The 20,369-nt window shown below is 46.6% G+C and overlaps 1 protein-coding gene across 5 annotated transcripts in view; it reads left to right on the plus strand.

The window, feature by feature from the left end:
- PSPH (phosphoserine phosphatase) overlaps nucleotides 1–20,369 on the plus strand; it is a 172,038-nt gene that overhangs the window by 86,254 nt on the left and 65,415 nt on the right. For 2 of the 5 annotated variants that reach the window (XM_069226939.1, XM_069226937.1), the window contains exon 2: nucleotides 9,406–9,564. The exons of 1 other annotated variant lie outside the window; for it this stretch is intronic. In XM_069226939.1, the coding sequence (XP_069083040.1) occupies nucleotides 9,425–9,564 (140 nt within the window). In that variant the 5' untranslated portion in view covers nucleotides 9,406–9,424. Of the gene's footprint in view, nucleotides 1–6,874; nucleotides 6,896–9,405; nucleotides 9,565–20,369 lie in introns of those variants that run through there. 2 more of the 5 variants (XM_069226940.1, XM_069226938.1) reach the window with 2 other exon arrangements.

Here is a 20,369-nt window from a genome sequence, read left to right on the forward strand (position 1 = left end):
AAAAGGCAGGTGCCCTTTTCATGTGAAGGTGGGCATGTGGACCAGTAATCGTATATGGTGTGTGTGCTGGTCTGTGTAGTTGCTTACGCAGTGTTTTATGATGGTAGATGTGTGGCTATATGATGGTGTGTGTATGTACATAATGGTTGAATGTATGATGATGGGTGTGTTGATGTATGATAATAATTGTGCAGTTGTTAGGCATCTGTGTGAATGTGTGATGGTTGGTATATTGTTGTGGGATGGTGGTTGTATGGGTACATGAGGTGACTCGTAGGACTGCAGAGAGACCACAACGGTAACTTAATTGTAAACAGCTTAACAATAGTTGCCTTCATGAAAAATGAGCACAACAGCGATGTCCCTGAAATCTACAAGGAATCTGGACTAGAACATAACTTCACTTTTACTTTGTTTTTGCTTTCAGTTTGTGCATTCAGTTTCATTGCTTTTAGCTTGTCTTTGTCAAGGCAAAGATATTCACCCTTATGTAAATCTACCCTCGAGGATCTGCCCAGGACAAATTGCTAGACAATGTGTCCCGTGCACAAGATAACAGGCAACACCGATGCATTTAATCTTATCAGTCATTTGCATCTTAAGTTTGCAGACACAGCGCTCAGTTTCCAGCTCTGGGCATATCCCTCACACTTAGGGAGACCCACTGAGAAGTCATACATTAATTGCCTGGAGCCTATAATTCGTAATCACAAGGAACAATCCCTGCTCATCTATGCCACTACACAGGTTAACCAATGGCATGCACATCCGTCTGCACTCACAGGAGCCCGGTCCACGACCATTCTTCATGGGAACACAAGTGTCTTCCAGAGCACTGCAGTCCTATTGTGTTTCATCAGTGAGGCCTGGCACGAGCCCCGCAGTGATGGCGGGCACCACGTTCGGTCATGCCCCTATCAGTGATGGCTTTAAGGTGGTCTCTAGGCTAGAAGTCAAGACACCTGATTCAGCTGAGACTAAGGGCCAGATGTAGGTAAGTCTGAGTTTGCGACTTGCAATTGCAAGTCTGAGCGACTCGCAATTTGCAATTCGCAAACCCAGATGCAGGATGGTGTCCCTGACACCATCTGCGAATCACAAGGAGGTCGCAAAGACTCACCTCATTAATATTAATGAGGTGGGTCGCAATTTGTGACCCCCTTGCGATTCGCAGCACTCACAGGGATGGTGGCCTGCTGGAGACAGCAGGCCACCATGTCTGTGACTGCTTTTTAATAAAGCATTTTTTTTTTGTATTGCAGCCCGTTTTTCTTAAAGGAAAACGAGTTGCAATACACACGAAAAAAATAAAACGTTTTTGTTTAATTTTTTCAGAGCCATTCACAAAGAGGAACAGGTCCCATGGGGACCCCTTATCTTTTGCGAATGGGTCAGTACCTATTTGAAATGGGTGCTAACTGCGAATTGCTTTGTGACCGCATTCGCGGTCACAAAGCAATTCTAGATTGCGATGCGAATCGCAAATAGGAAGGGTAACACCCCTTCCTATTTGCGAGTCGCATTCCCATTTTGCGAGTCGGTAACCAGGTTACCGACTCGCAAAATGGGAATGAGCATCGCGATGTGCGTTTTGCAATGGCGCAAACAGCAAAATTCGCCGTTTGCACCATGCAAAACGCTTGCTACATCTGGCCCTTAATCCTCTATCACACACTCAGATGGGACTCGACGTCTTTCCTCTGAACCGCCATGTGCCATAGCTTGCCTCTAACCTGTTTTGTGTGATTCCACACATTCTTTGCCTCCCCTTAAGGCAGTATAATTTAGCCTCAATGGCTCCTTCCCTAGACTCAGAATTCCCCTCATTCTCACAACAGTAGGTCACTCTGCCTTACTTTAACACAGCACGATAGAGGGCGCCAGCTCCAGCTCTTCCCTTGGTATTGAAAGTAATTGTCCTCCCTTGAGAAAGCATCTATGTTTCTTTGGATTCCTTGGAGGAGTCAGTGCTTCACTGAGAATAACAGGCCTGGTCGCAAAGTCGGAAATTCACAAAAGTTGTATTATTTCGATAGTTGCCATAGTGGTTTGACTTTCTTAGAATTCACAGTGAACTCTAGGAACAAGTGTTCTCAGGAGTTCTCTCATGCACAAGAATGTGTGTGTCAGTGCATTTGCTAAACCTCTTACCCTGCGTCCCCACCAACCATTAGAGGTGATCTAGTGCCTGCGTGCTGTGCTTAACAAATCCCCCAGAATATATAACTATAATAAGTAGATGGTCATGACCAAGTGTTGCTGCCCTAATATTCTTCAAATCTTCCATTTGCCAAACCTCCTCAATGTACAACCTCCAAATGGCGAAGCATGGTAGAGGGAAAATAACTTCTTCATATAGTGCTTAATGTTGTTTTTTTGTATTTCCGAGCACTATCAGTAACGGATGTTACCATCACCCAGTTTATCGATATAAGAGGTACGAAAAGTTAAGCAGGCCCGTGGGGACTCGTGACCTCTGGGTCACACACAGATGTCAGCAGTAAGTTCTTAGATCAGTCACCTCTTCTTGCGATGGTAAACGCCTCCAGTCATTCATGCATTCATTCATACATCTCCTGCAGCTAGTCTGTTCTATAATCAGTGTAACAAACATAGGGAGGGAAGCAGCATATACTCTGGGTGTGCAAAGCAAGGAGGGCGTAAACTGTGCCCCTTCCACGGAGGTGGAATTGGCGATAGTGTGTCTACCCTAAATTGGAAGGCCAAGCTGGCATATCTGGCATCACTACGACCCGATGGCGAAGCCATTGGATGCTTTGCAGTTGGGTACGCCCTTGTATTTGGACGTGGAGATGCAGAAGACAGGAGATTGGGGTCCAGCCTGCTATGGTAGCACCCCTGTCCCCATCTTCCTCTGACTCAGGACCGTCATCTCCTTCACTGCGATGCTATGTCTGCTGATTGTGCACCGTGTGTTTGCTGCTGGGTGTGGGTTAGTGAGTTCCACCTGCTTCTCAGCGGAGGAGCTTTGTTTATAGCCCAGTATCCAGCCACTCAGCAGTTTGAGTGAAGATTGGACAGACTTTCACCCCTAGATAGCTGGTTCGTATCTTGCTGCAGGTGAAGGCCATTGCTGTGTCGCGGATGCTACCCAGCGCCAGTTTCTGCCGAGGGGCACACGTGGCAGTCTAAACAAATGCCTGTTCTAGAAAAGCTGGCTCTCGGAATGGAATGGCGGAAGTCATGTGTAAAAGGATTGTAAAGAAATGGCTCCCTGTTGCAGTTACCCCCCACTTTTTGCCTGATACTGATGCTGACTTGACTGAGAAGTGTGCTGGGACCCTGCTAACCAGGCCCCAGCACCAGTGTTCTTTCACCTAAAATGTACCATTGTTTCCACAATTGGCACAACCCTGGCACCTAGGTAAGTCCCTTGTAACTGGTACCCCTGGTACCAAGGGCCCTGATGCCAGGGAAGGTCTCTAAGGGCTGCAGCATGTCTTATGCCACCCTAGGGACCCCTCACTCAGCACAGACACACTGCTTGCCAGCTTGTGTGTGCTGATGGGGAGAAAATGACTAAGTCGACATGGCACTCCCCTCAGGGTGCCATGCCAACCTCCCACTGCCTGTGGCATAGGTAAGTCACCCCTCTAGTAGGCCTTACAGCCCTAAGGCAGGGTGCACTATACCACAGGTGAGGGCATATGTGCATGAGCACTATGCCCCTACAGTGTCTAAGCAAAACCTTAGACATTGTAAGTGCAGGGTAGCCATAAGAGTATATGGGCTGGGAGTCTGTCAAAAACGAACTCCACAGCTCCATAATGGCTACACTGAATACTGGGAAGTTTAGTATCAAACTTCTCAGAATAATAAACCCACACTGATGCCAGTGTTGGATTTATTAAAAAATGCACACAGAGGGCATCTTAGAGATACCCCCTGTATTTTACCCAATTGTTCAGTGCAGGACTGACTGGTCTGTGCCAGCCTGCTGCTGAGAGACGAGTGTCTGACCTCATGCGGTGAGAGCCTTTGTGCTCTCTGAGGACAGAAACAAAGCCTGCTCTGGGTGGAGGTGCTTCACACCTCCCCCCTGCAGGAACTGTAACACCTAGCAGTGAGCTTCAAAGGCTCAAGCTTCGTGTTACAATGCCCCAGGGCACGCCAGCTAGTGGAGTTGCCCGCCTCCTGGACCCAGCCCCCACTTTTGGTGGAAAGTCCAGGAGAGATAATGAGAAAAACAAGGAGGAGTCACTGGCCAGTCAGGACAGCCCCTAAGGTGTCCTGAGCTGAGGTGACTCTGACTTTTAGAAATCCTCCATCTTGTAGAAGGAGGATTCCCCCAATAGGATTAGGGATGTGACCCCCTCCCCTTGGGAGGAGGCACAAAGAGGGTGTACCCACCCTCAGGGCTAGTAGCCATTGGCTACTAACCCCCCAGACCTAAACACACCCTTAAATTTAGTATTTAAGGGCTACCCTGAACCCTAGAAAATTAGATTCCTGCAACAACAAGAAGAAGGACTGCCTAGCTGAAAACCCCTGCAGAGGAAGACCAGAAGACAACAACTGCCTTGGCTCCAGAAACTCACCGGCCTGTCTCCTGCCTTCCAAAGAACTCTGCTCCAGCGACACCTTCCAAAGGGACCAGCGACCTCTGCACCCTCTGAGGACTGCCCTGCTTCGACGACGACAAGAAACTCCCGAGGACAGCGGACCTGCTCCAAAAAGACTGCAACTTTATCCAAAGGAGCAGCTTTAAAGAACCCTGCAATCTCCCCGCAAGAAGCGTGAGACTTGCAACACTGCACCCGGCGACCCCGACTCGGCTGGTGGAGAACCAACACCTCAGGGAGGACCCCCGGACTACTCTACGACTGTGAGTACCAAAACCTGACCCCCCTGAGCCCCCACAGCGCCGCCTGCAGAGGGAATCCCGAGGCTTCCCCTGACCGCGACTCTCTGAAACCTAAGTCCCGACGCCTGGAAAAGACCCTGCACCCGCAGCCCCCAGGACCTGAAGGACCGGACTTTCACTGCAGAAGTGACCCCCAGGAGTCCCTCTCCCTTGCCCAAGTGGAGGTTTCCCCGAGGAAGCCCCCCCTTGCCTGCCTGCAGCGCTGAAGAGATCCCTTGATCTCTCATTGACTTCCATTGCGAACCCGACGCTTGTTCTAACACTGCACCCGGCCGCCCCCGCGCCGCTGAGGGTGAAATTTCTGTGTGGGCTTGTGTCCCCCCCGGTGCCCTACAAAACCCCCCTGGTCTGCCCTCCGAAGACGCGGGTACTTACCTGCTGGCAGACTGGAACCGGGGCACCCCCTTCTCTCCATTGGAGCCTATGCGTTTTGGGCACCACTTTGAACTCTGCACCTGACCGGCCCTGAGCTGCTGGTGTGGTAACTTTGGGGTTGCTCTGAACCCCCAACGGTGGGCTACCTTGGACCAAGAACTGAACCCTGTAAGTGTCGTACTTACCTGGTAAAAGTAACAAAAACTTACCTCCCCCAGGAACTGTGAAAATTGCACTGTGTCCACTTTTAAAATAGCTATTTGTGAATAACTTGAAAAGTATACATGCAATTGAAATGATTCAAAGTTCCTAATGTACTTACCTGCAATACCTTTCAACAAGATATTACATGTTAAATTTGAACCTGTGGTTCTTAAAATAAACTAAGAAAAGATATTTTTCTATAACAAAACCTATTGGCTGGATTTGTCTCCGAGTGTGTGTACCTCATTTATTGTCTATGTGTATGTACAACAAATGCTTAACACTACTCCTTGGATAAGCCTACTGCTCGACCACACTACCACAAAATAGAGCATTAGTATTATCTCTTTTTACCACTATTTTACCTCTAAGGGGAACCCTTGGACTCTGTGCATGCTATTCCTTACTTTGAAATAGCACATACAGAGCCAACTTCCTACAAGGATATTACACTGTTTTCACATAGAACTTAGCAAACACATTCATCTTTCCACCTTTTTAGGTTGCGGCAGCAAAACATCGCACGCTGTCTTGTTGCAAAATGCCTATTGTAGGCCTAGGAAGACCTTACAGGGGCTTACAGTTCACGCTATTGCCACTCTCATTTGCTTGCTTCTTAATCAAAGGCGTTGCTTGTCCCAGCTTGTCCATCTTGTGTTGGACCCTCCCCTGGAGCACAATCTGGAGACCTACCATGTTCTCATTATTTGCTCCTGTGGGGTGTAGCCCAGCTCACTGGCTGTTGTGCACGGAAGGGCAGTAAACATCCACAGTAGAGTGGCTAGCCACATTTGTGACATCCTAGTATGGTTGTGGGTATTGTTGGTGTGCACATGGTGATCTACCTTGTGGCCAATGGTGGTCACTAAAGGAGCCAAGTGCATGTTAAAGGGTCCGGGAGGTAAAGAAGGCCCGTGGGGCACGCCGCATTTCACTCCGGGGATTTCAGATAGGAAGTTACCCTGGTTTACTTGCTGGTTATGCTCTGGTAAGAATTACATTTGTTTAGTGACACAGGTTATTTGTCCTTCTATAACATTTACCGCAGGATATGCCAAGGGGAGTCCTAATATGACGTGGGAATAAATACTCCTTTGTAATTAATTCACAAATTAATGAGCATCGTCACCTGTGCTACTTCAAGCTCAGTCCCTCAACAGCCTCCAGCTAGCAGTTGAGGGCTAGGAAAAGGGTAAGGAGTTCAGTCCCCAAGATTCCTCTTTATCTTCTGTTCCTCACCTGCATGACATTGCCAGGGCACCAAAGAGCAAGACAGAGGTCGCAGTTGACTACCCTTAATTGACATCTTGTCGCCTTCCTGTTTGTTTTCCAGGCCCTGCGGTGACAGCACATAGATGCCGTTAGCACACGCAGAGCTGCCAATTATATGACGTGCATGGATTCCTGAGGCCTACAACTAGTTATCAAGAGGTGTGAGAAGACTAACAGGTTGAGCACCCTTTCGATGGGGGATGAGTTTGTAAACAAGGCAAGCTCATCGCTGAGTGTAAGCCACAGAAGGAGGTGATGAGTGCTGTGAAAGGGTGGCGTGGATTTGTCCTGACCTGGTGCTCTTCAGTGCATCATATGTGGCATATTACAGAGGTCGTGGGAGGTCCTGGAGCCCTGCTTGCTGATAAAGCAAAGATCTGCCTCAGGGTTATACATAAGAGGGAGAGGAAAATGTGAGGCTTGAAATACAAGTGCCAAGAGTGTGGTCAGGCAGGCAGAGCCAAAGTGTAATGCAGACAAGTGCAAAGATGTGGGTTTAGGGTGTGGGTGCCAAGTACGCAGGACATGATGGGAGTTGAGGGCTTGAAGGCTATAGAACAAGGGAGAGATTTTGTTGCTGACCTGCAGCGTGTGCTGACCTCAAACAGATAAAGAATTACTGACAGGGCTCTGAGGCAAGGAAGGGGGATGCTGGGACGCATGGAGAGTGGTAAGTTGTGTTACCACACTGACACCACTGTCTAGCCCGGGTTTATAAAGTATTGTGTCCAGCTCCTGAACACACGTAGAATATTCAGTCCACTCCTGGAGGCTGCGTCTGGACCACTGAGCCCGGCGTTGGAGAGTACTTCTGGACTATTGTGCCCAGGAAGGGGGCACGTCTGGAGTGCCATGAACAGATCTGGATAGGGCTATCGCCTTTCTCCATGCCACCATGGATATTGTTTCCAGTCTTTAAAGCCACAAATCATTGGTATTAGGTGTGTTAGTCTGATAAAATCAGTGGAAGCAAACTTAGACTACAACATCCAGAATGCCTGTAGTTACCACATTAAAGTTCCGGAAAGTGTCTGTGATGACATGGAGCCAGGAGGCCTCCTGTGTAGGATTGTGTCCATTTCTGGAGGCCACACGTGGAGTATAGTGTCTAGTTCTGAGAGCCACATAAGGATTAATGTGCTCAGTTTGGGAGGATTCATCTAGTGTTATGTGTTCAGTTCAGATGATCAGACCTGGAGTAACATGTCCAGTTCTGGAGGGCGCGCCTGGACTACAGTTTCCCGCTCTGCAGCTACCTCGGGAGTGGAGAGTCCAATACTCGAAGCCTCAGGTGTAGTAACGAGTCCAGCTTTAAAGGTCACATCTGGGGTGAGTGTATCCTGTCGTGGAGGCCACTCGTAGACTAGTGTGTCCAGTTCTAGCGGCCACATCTGTCCTGTCATGTCCGGCTCTGGCGGCTGCACCTGGAGCGTTGTGTCCTGTCCTGGAGTTCCCATCTGAAGTAATGTACCCAGCTGTCGAGGTCGCATGTTTAACGAAGTGTCCGGTTTTGGAGTATTGTATTCAGTACTGAAACTACATCTGCAATATTGTGCACAGCCCTGGGGGTCCCGTCTGTAATATTGCCTCCATTTCTGGACTCTCTTCAGTTCTGAAGCCCACCTTTACTGCAAGACCGAGGCAGCGCGCAGACAGCTCAATGCAGAGGGAACATTATTAACTTAAAAGCCCTCCGGACGCAGACTCGAAATCCTAAGGCGTTGCTCTCGAGATAGGTTTCCAGTACGTGAATACCAAAACATACATACAAGCCCCCTATGTATGCACAGCCACGAACACCAAAAAATGAATGAACTCGAAAATATTTTGTCCAGTCGTTGAAGAAACCAAGGTGACTATCTGAAGCCAGATATTCTTTATCTGCTGCCAAATCCCTAGTTTCTTATTCGTTGCTGAGGCAGCGCGAGGCGCCTGCTTGAAACCCAGAATGCCCTCGGGTGAAGCCGGACCTTTGTTTACCGGTGTTTGTGTCCAGACGGCATCGATGACATTAGGAGCTTTTGAAAAAGTTTCTGCCAGCCCTCGCCCAGCATCGGTGAAACAGTGGAGCCTGAGGCCTGCTGTTCCAAGCACTGGTTTCGCTCATGTATCAATGCCACTAAGATGTACACATGGTGTACATATCCTTACGTATTCACTAATAATGTAAGAAATGTAGTTACTGGTGAGCCTGTCTGGGAGGGAGTCCACCACAGCCGCCTCAGCTGACAGTTCTTGAATAGAACTTATCTGAGTTCATAAACAGATGATCCAGTTTCTAGGTGCTCAACAGTTGAGTCCTTCTGAGGTAACGTGACCTTTCCAAGAGGTCAGCAGACAACTGAACGTAGTAGAGTCTAGCTGCAGTGGTGCAACAAAACATGATACCCCCCACCCCGCACAGAATGTGATTGGGGGGCCCTGAATCTCCCATATCTCACAGATATCCATTAGTCTTGGGCCACATTGAGCTCCCCTGAAGTGTTGGGTGGTCCCCCAAAGGGTTGCAGGCCCTCCTGCGTCCCACAGGCCGCAGGGGCTTGCATTACGCCCCTCGTGGCAGGGTGGTCGTCAGGTTTGGCTTAGCACCCAATCTCCAGGTGAGGGCAACAGCAGTCTGTTCTCACTGATGGTTAGGTTATCTCACCACTGTTTTCGCTCTCTTGCAGCAGAAACGAAGCCATCAAAATGACCACCACAACGGAGCTCAAGGAACTGTTTCGCAACGCGGACGCGGTCTGCTTCGATGTGGATAGCACCGTCATCAAAGAAGAGGGCATCGACGAGCTGGCCAAGTTCTGTGGCGTTGGGGATGCCGTGGCTGAAATGTATGCATAGCACCTACTTCCGTTTTGATCCTTTTTAAAATATTTGAATGCATTAAATAGTTAACAATTACAATAGTAATGCAACTTGTGCATCTTGCAAATGAGAATTCATGCAATATTTCATGTTGTCCTTCACATATCTTAAAATGAACAATATTTACTTTCTTGATAATAAATTCTTTTCAGATAGCATATATGTTAGTATACTGAAAGCACTGCACATGTCACAGGAAACATGCCGTGTGGTGGGTTCCATGCCTATATCTAATTTCTCATTGCAGCCAGTGCTTAATTTGCAGAGGAATAAGTGCCGGGCCCGAAGTTTTTCTCAGGCGCCAGTGCTCTAAGTTTTTCTTAGTAGTCCGCCGCCAGCATTGCCAAATACCAAGGCTGCCTCCTCTTGATTCCATCTAAAGCCTCAGACCTTCACCACCGTACACTCCATGTCCCTCTCACCCACCACTCTTGGTGGTTCCTTTTCCTGCCTGCTTTCTCCCTTTGTTACTGTTTTCTTATTTTCCTTACTTTCTGCCTTTCTCTGTCTTGCTCTGGGTCAAAGTCTGATGATGAAAAATTAGTTCTGGTGCATAGAAATTAGGGCTTCTGGGCCCCACCTGCAACCACCTCAAATTAAGCACTGACTGCAGCTGTGTCTGCCTGCATAGGAATGTTACCGATTGTTAAATATAATCACACTGATCCTCTTTCCTTGCCTGAAGATTGTGGCTGTGTTTTTTTTTTTTTACAAAAAATGTAATGTGTTTTGCCTTTATAACAACAACCGTTTGAAAAGATTGTCATTGTAGTATATTTTGCAAGTGTCCACGTGCATTTACATCATAAGCAGAAAGAGGTAATTTTCTATTAACTGCTAACATGCCAGGGGGTATTCCAAATTTCTAGCCACCTCTTTCCATATATGTAAGTCTTCCTAGAATTTAGAATTTCTCATCCGTTCTAACTAATGTTATTCTGATATATTCTGCTAACATCCATTTATTATGTATTTAATCCACTCTACTATATTTAGGACCATGTACTACAACCAGTCATTTGCTGTTCACCTCTTTGCTCGCAACGGTGTAAGCTGTACACATTTTCTTTTCATCTTATTTTTGGAATGGCTAGAATTCACACCCAACAGAAATATTTGTCTCATCTCTTTGGTTCCCAAACTCAGTCGCGGCTCACGGGGGTCACAAGGGGTGGGGCGGCGTGCAGGGGAAGGGGAATATTAATAATGTAAAAATATATGTTTTTAAAACTTACCTGCACAACGCGCTGCCTCTCATCCGTGTTCTCATCAGGCAAACACAGGCTCCCAGCCTGCCCTGCAGCCAATCCTGATGCTGCTCTAGGCGTTAGGATTGGCTGGGAGTGCCCAGCCAGGGCGCTCCCTGGCAGACTGGGAGCCTGTGCCTGCTCTCTTCAGCCCAGCAACACATTGCCGGGCTAGAGACAGCACAAACACAGTGCGCATGTGTGTTTGGCCGGCCCGAGACGACTGGCCAAACACACAAGCGAACTGACGGGAGTGCACAGTGTACTCCCTCTTCCCTGTCATTCCCATTGTCCCGCCCCTTTAACAGGGAAAGGATAATAAACCTAGTTTATTATCCTTTCCCTGTTAAAGGATTTGCAGCAGCTGCTGCTAGTGGGGTCATAGCGGAGGAGCCACCGCTGCCCAAACCCCAAGTTCCCACTCTCTCAGCTGGATGCTTCATACATGCATCACTCTCCTTAAACCCATTAGAGATTATTTACTATACATTCTGCTGCTCAGACACACTCAGACTGCATTCTAGTATCTTCTCTCTCTTTAGCCCCTGTTCGTCCTCATGCATACAAACCTAAGCCTTGGCGAAAAATGCTAAATATATTCAAACACTATACATCCTCACAACTTTCATTGTCTTTTCTGTAGGAAGAGGTCTTTCTGCACCTGCATTGATTGCCAATCTGTGGAGCCCGACGTTTGCCTCCGAAAGGTTGTACTTCAACCTGCCACAGAAATCGGTCATTCCTCGATGTATTAAAACCTTTGCAATATTGTACTTCAGGGACTCTGACCACCGATTCCAACCATTCTAAGCACTTTGGTATCTTTGCTTCTGCTGGCTTGTTTCTAGCCATTCCACCTGCCAGTTAGTACTGGCCTTGCCTCTTTGTGTTTGGTACACTTGAGAGGTTCTGTTCCGCTACCCTACAGTACAAATTCACCTAATCTCTTCCAAGAGGATTGAATTCTCAGACTTGTTAGGCCCAAGCATCTTAATGCTCTTGGTATCCAGCATTAGCATCCTCTCCATACCCACCTGGACTCAGAGCACCTTGTCTCAAACTTGTTAACATTTTATCTCCACTTCCATTTCAGATTTATCTTCTGGCTGCCCGGTGGTTTCACTGCCCACCACTAATCCCCTGATCAGTTCTAATTCTCCTGGTCAAGGATAATTGTGGAGAGTTGTGTAGCTACTACCTACCACCTGCATTCTTCACTCAGGTAGGTTTGACTTTTGCTTTTATTACAGCTGTGTAGCTGTGAAAGGTGGCATGTGGACTCGTGGACTTCGCTTGACATATTTCCTCATGAACCCTAAATTCACTTGACATGAAGAGTTTAATCAGTGAACTCTCTCAACTATTCCTTCGCAACATTTCTTCTCCCTTCCTGCCAGAAATTGCTGTATTTTAAATGTATGTAAAGTTACATGAATCCAAGCTCACGCTAAGCTACACTAAAACAGAGACTATCATTGTTTTCTCAGTTGCTGTGCAAGTCTAATTCAAGGTGATCACCATTACTGGCTCTGACTTCACTATTTTTTCCCTCAGAGCTCTCCTTTCTTCTTCCTACTCTATTTCACTCATATGGCCTTCAACCACAGCATTCTGGTTTCTGATTTGTGGTCATCTGTTCTGAAGATTCCTTCCTGCACAACCTTGTTTCCACAGATTTCTGCAAACATAAGACAGTCATTAGTTGTCGAGTCTAAAATGGAGTATACCTTTCATCTTGAAATTCTTCTTAAGTACCTTTTTTGTCTCAGTTCCCTGTCTCTTTTATCCTTTTTGTCTCTACGTGTTTTTCTCTTCCTCTCCTTCTCTGTATGCCCAACCAGAAATCTATTGCACTCGATTTACTCTTGTTGTCTTGCTCCTTTGGCATGTCCTTCCCTATTTCTTCTTATTGCATGAGTTTTACGAGTACGCAAGGAGAACAGACTACTGTGATTTTTTTTTTTTAGGAGGGGAGAAATCTTCCCATTCTTTTTTTTTTTTTTTTTTTAATAATCTTTATGATTTAAATAGTTTTACTTTATTTTTGTTGTCTTACTTGACCCATTATTCAGTACTACATCTCGTAAATTGTTCTACCAAAAATCATCAGCTTTTAGTGAAGAATGTTTTTCACCATTTTGGCAATTCACCAAATTAGAGATTCACCAGTTTAGGATTGCCGTCCTCATATTCTTTCATTCTTGTCTCTCCCTCTCGCGCTCTCCCCTTAGTTAATGCTCAGAGAGCGTCATCCCTACAAAACCATTTCCCCGCTGCCCATCAAAGAACTGCTGCTATTCGTCAAATATTCTTAATACTCACTGGCTCTATCCCAAATGTATCTAATTTAATATATGTTGCTTCTGAAAGTGCATGACTTATGAAACCTCCTTTCTAGCTCTGTTTCACTTAGTGAAGCATCTTATAGTTTAAAGTGATATTGCACTTGCTGTAAACTCTGGATAAACCCTGCCTCTTTGGATATGACACATTTCAGTTATCTGCTTAAGGACCCTGCTGCTGATTGTATGTCCTATTGGTGTTTGGAGAAGCATGTCACAAGTAACGCCTGTCAGAGTAACAATCTGGCGGCCGTACAGAAGCTGTCTCTATGCAAGCTATGAAGGAAATTCCCTTACACTAGAAAAAGGGAGGCCTGCTTGCTTATCCTGCCAAGCCTGTCTGGTGCATTTAATACACTTAATCACTCAACACACACTCCTTCAAACTCTGAAGTCTATCATGGGCTTCTGCCATCTATAGCTCATTTGGTTCTTTTTGTCCTACAAAACCAAGCTCAACTGGCTAAGTAGGAGATAACTCCTCTGCAATTGCTTGAAGGCCGAAAGCCCTCTTCCAGGTGCTTTATTTTTTTCTTACCTTAGACTGGTGATACTGAGCTGTAAATCACTAGGAAAGAATTATGTTATCTTCTGTTTCACTGCTTAGTCATGCACGTGTCAATTGTGTAAGTCCCGCACCCACATCAGCATTTTCCTGACTTTCCTTGTTGTAATGTAGGACCTGATTAACAAGTATGGTTTCACTTCCCAGTTCCCTGGGCAAGGATAGGTTTTGTTGTACACTTCCCTTGCCTTTAGCCAAGGCCGGCTTTAGCGCTGGTGGCGCCCAGTGTGACACTTTTTTTGGCACCACCACCCCCCCATATGACCTCCTCCTCAGATTCCCTCACTACAGCTCAGCAAAAGTGCCCCTCATCTCTCCATTGCCCATCTCTCAAATACATTGCATTTGTTTTAAAGCGTGATAAAGGACAGCTTTACTAATCCACTCAGCTACCTATGTAAAATACAGATCTGCTCTTTGGAGCAGGTATATCAACCCTTGGCACTATTTTATTGCAAATCAAACTGCCACTAGACAAAACTCTGTTCTCTCTCTATGGCAGGAACATTAATCACAAGAGTTATCATGACATTTTTGTTGCTACCTTAAAGCTGGACACACAAGGAACTCTGCAGCAGGTGTTTCAAATTGTAGTTTTTGCTAAATACAGCGCCCCTCCTGAGGTCAGTGCCCCCCTCCAGGTCAGCGACCAATGCAGCCGCACCAGTCGCACTGCCCTAAAGCCAGCCCTGCCTTCAGCATCAGGAAAGCATGATGTCATCATCTTTTTAACTTCTTAAGTCATGCACATGCTCCCGACTTTCTAAGGAAGAACTGTGGCTGTGGACCCTGAGAATTAGAAAACACCAAACACTTAATTAGGGCATCTCAGGTTTGCCCCAGATTTGGGACTGTACTGCACCCAGGGCTCTGGCCCATCCGCCATTCTGTTCCTAAAGAGCTTAAGACTCTCTTATTGAATAACTACCTTGAAGGTTGAACCATAACCAACTTTTTCACACACGCTGAAGACTCATCTTAATGCCTTGATGATCGCTTGCCCATTACTCAAGTGGATGTCAATTTTGTATGAGGTGCCCTTTGCATGCCATTGGTTAATATGATATTTAATCAGTAACTTTGATCTTCTGTCACCATTCTATCCTGTAGCCCATGGCAATCCCTGCCATTCACCCTTTTATCCTTCTGGTGTCAATTGTGCGAGTCTTGCACCCACATAGGCGTTTTGCATTCGTTCGTCATTGGCACTTGATTAACAGGTATGTTTTCTCTTCCCTATTCCTTAGGCAAGGATAGGTTTTGTGGAACACTTCCCTCACCTTCAGGGCACAAACCAAATATGTTACCATAGAAGTCACCCGCCCTAACAGTCAGCGCAGTGACTCAGCCACTGCCATTCCCCTGTCCCCATCCATTTCACAGTCCCCAGTAAAAATTCTCTGCACTGCTTATACTCTCTTCACAAATCAGTGCTTTGGCATTTATCCCGCCGCCTCTCTTCTGCTTGCTGCTACCAAAGTCTTATAGAGCCAACTGAGGCAATATCAGCATCCCCTGTGACCCAGTGCACTTTGTTGCACTCTTACATAACTGTGTTAGGTCTCTTAAGTTCGTACTTTGAAAACCTCTTATGCCACTTACTGCTCTACGCCTACCTACCTGTTCGGCCACTTCTCACAAACTCGACTAATTCCTGCTCACATAAGTGATTGCCACTGCATTCTTACTTATCTGTTTTCTCCTCTCCGTGCATGACACCTTAACTCAGCCAGAGGAGCTTGAAGTGCCAACCGTGATTTCACTTTTTGCCATCAGTGTCTCCTTCTTCCCTTGAAGGCGACACCAATGCCTGATAATCTGTCAAACAAAACTACCGTGGTAGTACTCTGAGGATCACTCGGGCATTCTCAGTGATTGTTCTTGGACACAGTATAGGAGATGACGCGGGTTATTCTGAGTTTGGCGGATCAGGGCATCCTTCATCAAAGGGCAGATGTACCGCCTGCCAGACACAGCTCCTCCACCCCGGTTAGGGTAGGTACGCTACACAGTACCCAAGTGCGGGGCTAAAGCTCACCTCGATTGGAAACCCTTAACCTGACAGCCAATCAGCCTGCCAGATCGTAGTGATGGTCACCCTGCCGTGGATGGTCAATCATCAGTGCATTGCAATCATTCACTGCCCCTCGCATACAAGGAGAAAAGTTCAGAATCAGGACTTTTTTATTTAAAAAAAAAAAAAGCAAAGTACGCCAAGAGGGGGCTAAAAAGCTGGCACCCGCCTGACATAATGCTCTTCCTCCATGACAAAAAGAAAGAAAAAAAGACCCGTTGGTGGGGTGGCAGTTTAGGAACAACTAATTCTGTAAAGATGGAAAAAAAGAAGATAAACAGGAGGGTTTGTGGGCAGAAAGGACGTTAGAGCCTGTTCAAATACTAGAAGGGGCAAAAACATTAAAATGTAAAAACTCTATGATACATCCTACTGGTACCCCACCCAAAAATATGTTTTTCCTATTTTTGCAATATTGAAAGGTCACCAACTCTGAATAGGAAATGGCCAATGTGTGTTACAGGAGCTCTTTGGCACCATGAGGAAGAGGATACTTTGCCAGGAGTGTAAAATAGAAGCCATTAGTGAGAGTTTTAAGGATTAAACCTAGACCAGGGTGTGAGAGTTGACCCTGGCCAAAGTCTTAGGAGAGAGCCCCCTGGCAAAAGTGGTAGGAGAGAGCCATTGGCCTGAGGGAGGTGGAGAAATCTTCGGTCAAGGTACGAGAGAGATGACCTTTACCAGGGTGTGGAAGAAAAGTCCTCTGAGAGGGTGTAGGAACGAAGGCCTTGACCAGAGTGTGGTAGGGAAGATATTTTCCACAGTATGGGAGGGAAGTCCCTTGGGCAGGCTGTTGATGTAAAGGCCTGCATTACGGTGTAAGAGAGAAGACTTTGGCTATATTGACTGACAAAATACCATCAGAGAATTGAAAAACAATATCATTGCCAGGCTATTCGAGAGAAGACCGTAACCTGTGTGTGGTTAGCAAAGGCTTTGGCTGAGGGTTGTGAGATAAGTAACTGGTCAACTTCTGGAAGGGTCGACCATGTTGTGGGAAAGGGGCTGCCTTGGTCAGACAGTGCATAGAAGATCTTGACTGTAGTGTGGTACAAAAGACATTGATGACAGGTTATGAAAGAAAATACCTCGGCCAGGGAGTCAAGAACAGAACCTTGGCCCTGCTGTGGAAGAGAAGGCCTTGGCAAGAGTTTGGGTGATAAGAGCATTGCAAGATTGAGGGATAGAAGACCTTGGCTCAGGTATGGGAGGAAAGATTTTGGCAGTACTGTTGGCTACAATAAGGATGGATTAAGCTCAGCCTAACTCAGTCAGATAAATATATAATTAAATGATTGTCCAACGATATGAAATCACCTCCACCCACATTATATCTGCATTTGCATCTGCATTTGCTATACCTAGCTATACTGGCCTGTGTAGTATATGACTGACTTTGCTGGTAATCAACCACCCACTGACATAATCTGAAAATATAAAGATTAGATAATGATAAAGTCTTGTAATAATGTTCTGATATGTGATTTTGAATCAAACAGGAAATGACTGAAGGCTTGAATTGAAGTTCCTCTGCAGCTAGAAGATGCTGACACCTAAGATATGCAATGCCTTGTGGATTTAAACAGACTTTGATCCACAGAGGCATCATCCGCCCAATGTGGTTAGAATAGGAGCAGCTCTTCCAAGGTCGGTGATGCTGCTGAAGCCACCTTGCTGGAGGCGCAGCCTGTAGATACTCAGTACATGAAAGGCGATATTCTCCGGGCACAATACCTGTTGGGTTTTATATTTCCAGCAAAGAATCTGAGGAAGATTTTTCTGTGAGACCGTCCAGGATGTACAGTTATTCTCCTGACACAGTATCTAATGACATTATGCTCCTGGCAAAATAACTGATTGACATTATTTTCTGTGCACATCATCGGATGGGCATTTCCTCATGCATCATAACATAGACCATGGCAGGAATGATTCTCCCGTCAGCGTACTGGAAGAACATTTGTGTTGCGCAGTCTGGAGAGCACTGTCCTCTAAGCGTGGTATCAGATGCCCATTCTTCTGCTGGAACGAGATCAGGGAACCATATATTTGTTAGTAGACCATTACCAATTGCATTTTTTCTCCATGCCAGGTAGTTAATCTTAAGGGGTTGTTTTACAACCAAAGTATCTGCAGAAGTAGCACTGATATAACAGAAAATCTTACGGGTACATTTTATCTTGGCTTGGCAGGGAGTATAACGGGGAATTATTTTTTCGGCTCGATGTCTAAAGGGCATTCGTTTGGCCATTATTATATGGATACACGGTAATATGGTAATTCAGTAAATTTTGCTACACAATATTTCGTATTGTTTCATAGTTTTTTGATTAGCAGTGTATGCATAGTGATGCAAACATGCTCGAATGTCACAATGCCATATTCCCACTGTCTTATACAATAATACTAAATGCCGCAGAGCCCTACCCCATCTTTTTTCTCATTGAAAGCATAAGTGCTCTGACGCCAAGATCAGAGATCACCTGGTACCCGAAGGTCGAGTAACGTCATCAGACATGCCACAGAGCCCCGCCTCTGCAGAAGCGCAAGACCAAGACTGGAGAGGCCTCGATAACAAGGTAGCGCCGCATGAATATTATCACAGCTGGCCTTCGCAGCACTCCCTCGGCTCGCAGCGGGAGCAGGCGAGGCCAGAGGACCGGAATGAACGCGGGCCGAGCAGCCCGGCCTGACTCAGCAAATGGCGAAGAAGGGCGCGAGTCTGCTGCGCGCGCCGAGGCTCCAGCCGCTGCCATGGCAACCGAGGAGCCCGCGGAGAGGCTCGCGCTCATGCACCAGTTGGCGCGCTCCGGGCCGGGCACCGTGTGTGGACCGGCTTCCGAGTAACTCAAGCGCATCTCCTTCTCTGCAGTCCTGTCCGACTATATCATCGTCATTATCACGGCGTGTGAGGCGTATAAATCCCGCTGGAAATGGCATAATAATTGAGGCCAGCCTATGGGTATATCAGGAAGACTCAAAAACTCACCACGCAGGAGGGTTGAGGTTCGTGGCATCCGCGTGCCTCAGACACCCAGACCTATCAGAGTCACCGATCCAGTGTTTTTTTTGGGAGATTTCAGAACTAGAAAGAGGGAGATTTTGAAAAAAATAATAATCGGAGTGATGTATCATCCCTATTAACATCTATTGAAGCAGTGGAAATTTCAGGCGGGAGACTGCTAAAATTAAACCGTACATGGTTTTAACATTTGGGAGGCCCCCGTCTGAATCGGGTCTGTTGGCATTCATGAGGTATCCACATTTTATTTTTGGAAGTGTTACGTAATGCAAACAAAACATGATTTTGGAACTCTACTTGATACCCACGTTTTGCAGTTAATGAGGATTCTTCTATGAGTACAAATGCACTTCTTTACAAAGTTGACAAAATACATGAATATACACTTATCTGTTTTCCGCACCACTCCCCTGTGCGCAATGCTGTTACTGGCGCAGCACACAAAGGGGGAGGAAGAGAGCAAGAAACAGAAATGGCCAATCCCTGCATGGCTTCATAATAAAGCCATGCAGGGATTGCCATTGGTCCGTGGACCTGAATCTCCCCACTCCCTTGCTGCCTCATGTGCAGGACCACTAGGCCAGAGGCATAACACAGGTCCTGAGCTAATCTACATGCTGCTCTCTTGTTGTTATGTTAACAGAACAACATGAGAGCAGCATCAGTATTCGCTTGGTCATATAAACCCAGTCTCATTTGGAGTCCGGGGGCTGCAGCTGGGATTCCCCCTCCCCTGTCTCTCTATGTGTGCTGGCAGTGAAAGGCCTCTGGTGCGCATATCAGGCTGGTCGTAGAAAGGCAGCTGGCCAACCTGACATGCCCACTTTGAGAGTATGTGTCAGCGACACAGGTAAGCTGGAGCCTGCATGGCAGTCACGGCTTTCTGACGTTAAGTATAAGGCCCACTCCTCATGTTCTTTCTCAGACACTCAGATCCTCCCACCCCGCCTGCAGCTTGAAAAACAAGGCTGCTGCCCAAAAAATATGTTGTAAATATATTTATTTATTTATACTAAGTAAGGGAGGGGCAAGAGAGGGTCACTCTGGGGGCACAAAAACAGCAGGGCAATGCCCCCAATGCTCCTATAAAGGAACCACCCCTGACTTTAGATCTGAGGCCTGTGATTCGAACCTGCATTAACACAGCAAAAGGACCCTTTGGATTTGTGTTGCTTCAGTATCTGATATCAGATCAATGGCAACATATATACTGTGTTTTTCCCTTACCTGGCAGGAGCACAGAGTCAGCGCTGTGGCAGGAAGAGAGGGTGACAAAGGGGTTATACACAAGCTGCCTTGCCTGTCACCAGCAGATCATGATTCTGCAAACATTGGAATTCTGCATATAGGAATCAGGAGGTGAAAGATTAGCCTTGAAACTGGTAGTCTCCCTCCTGAATCAGTGGGTTGGCATGTATGTGAGCACTAGTTACATTACACAAGGACACATTCGTTAATGTATTTTTTGGCAAGGGGAGATTAAGTGATTTTCCCAGAATCACAGGATGTTGTGCCATTGCC

This window comes from Pleurodeles waltl, chromosome 3_2 (assembly GCF_031143425.1).
Source record: "Pleurodeles waltl isolate 20211129_DDA chromosome 3_2, aPleWal1.hap1.20221129, whole genome shotgun sequence".
NCBI classification, from domain to species: domain Eukaryota; kingdom Metazoa; phylum Chordata; class Amphibia; order Caudata; family Salamandridae; genus Pleurodeles; species Pleurodeles waltl.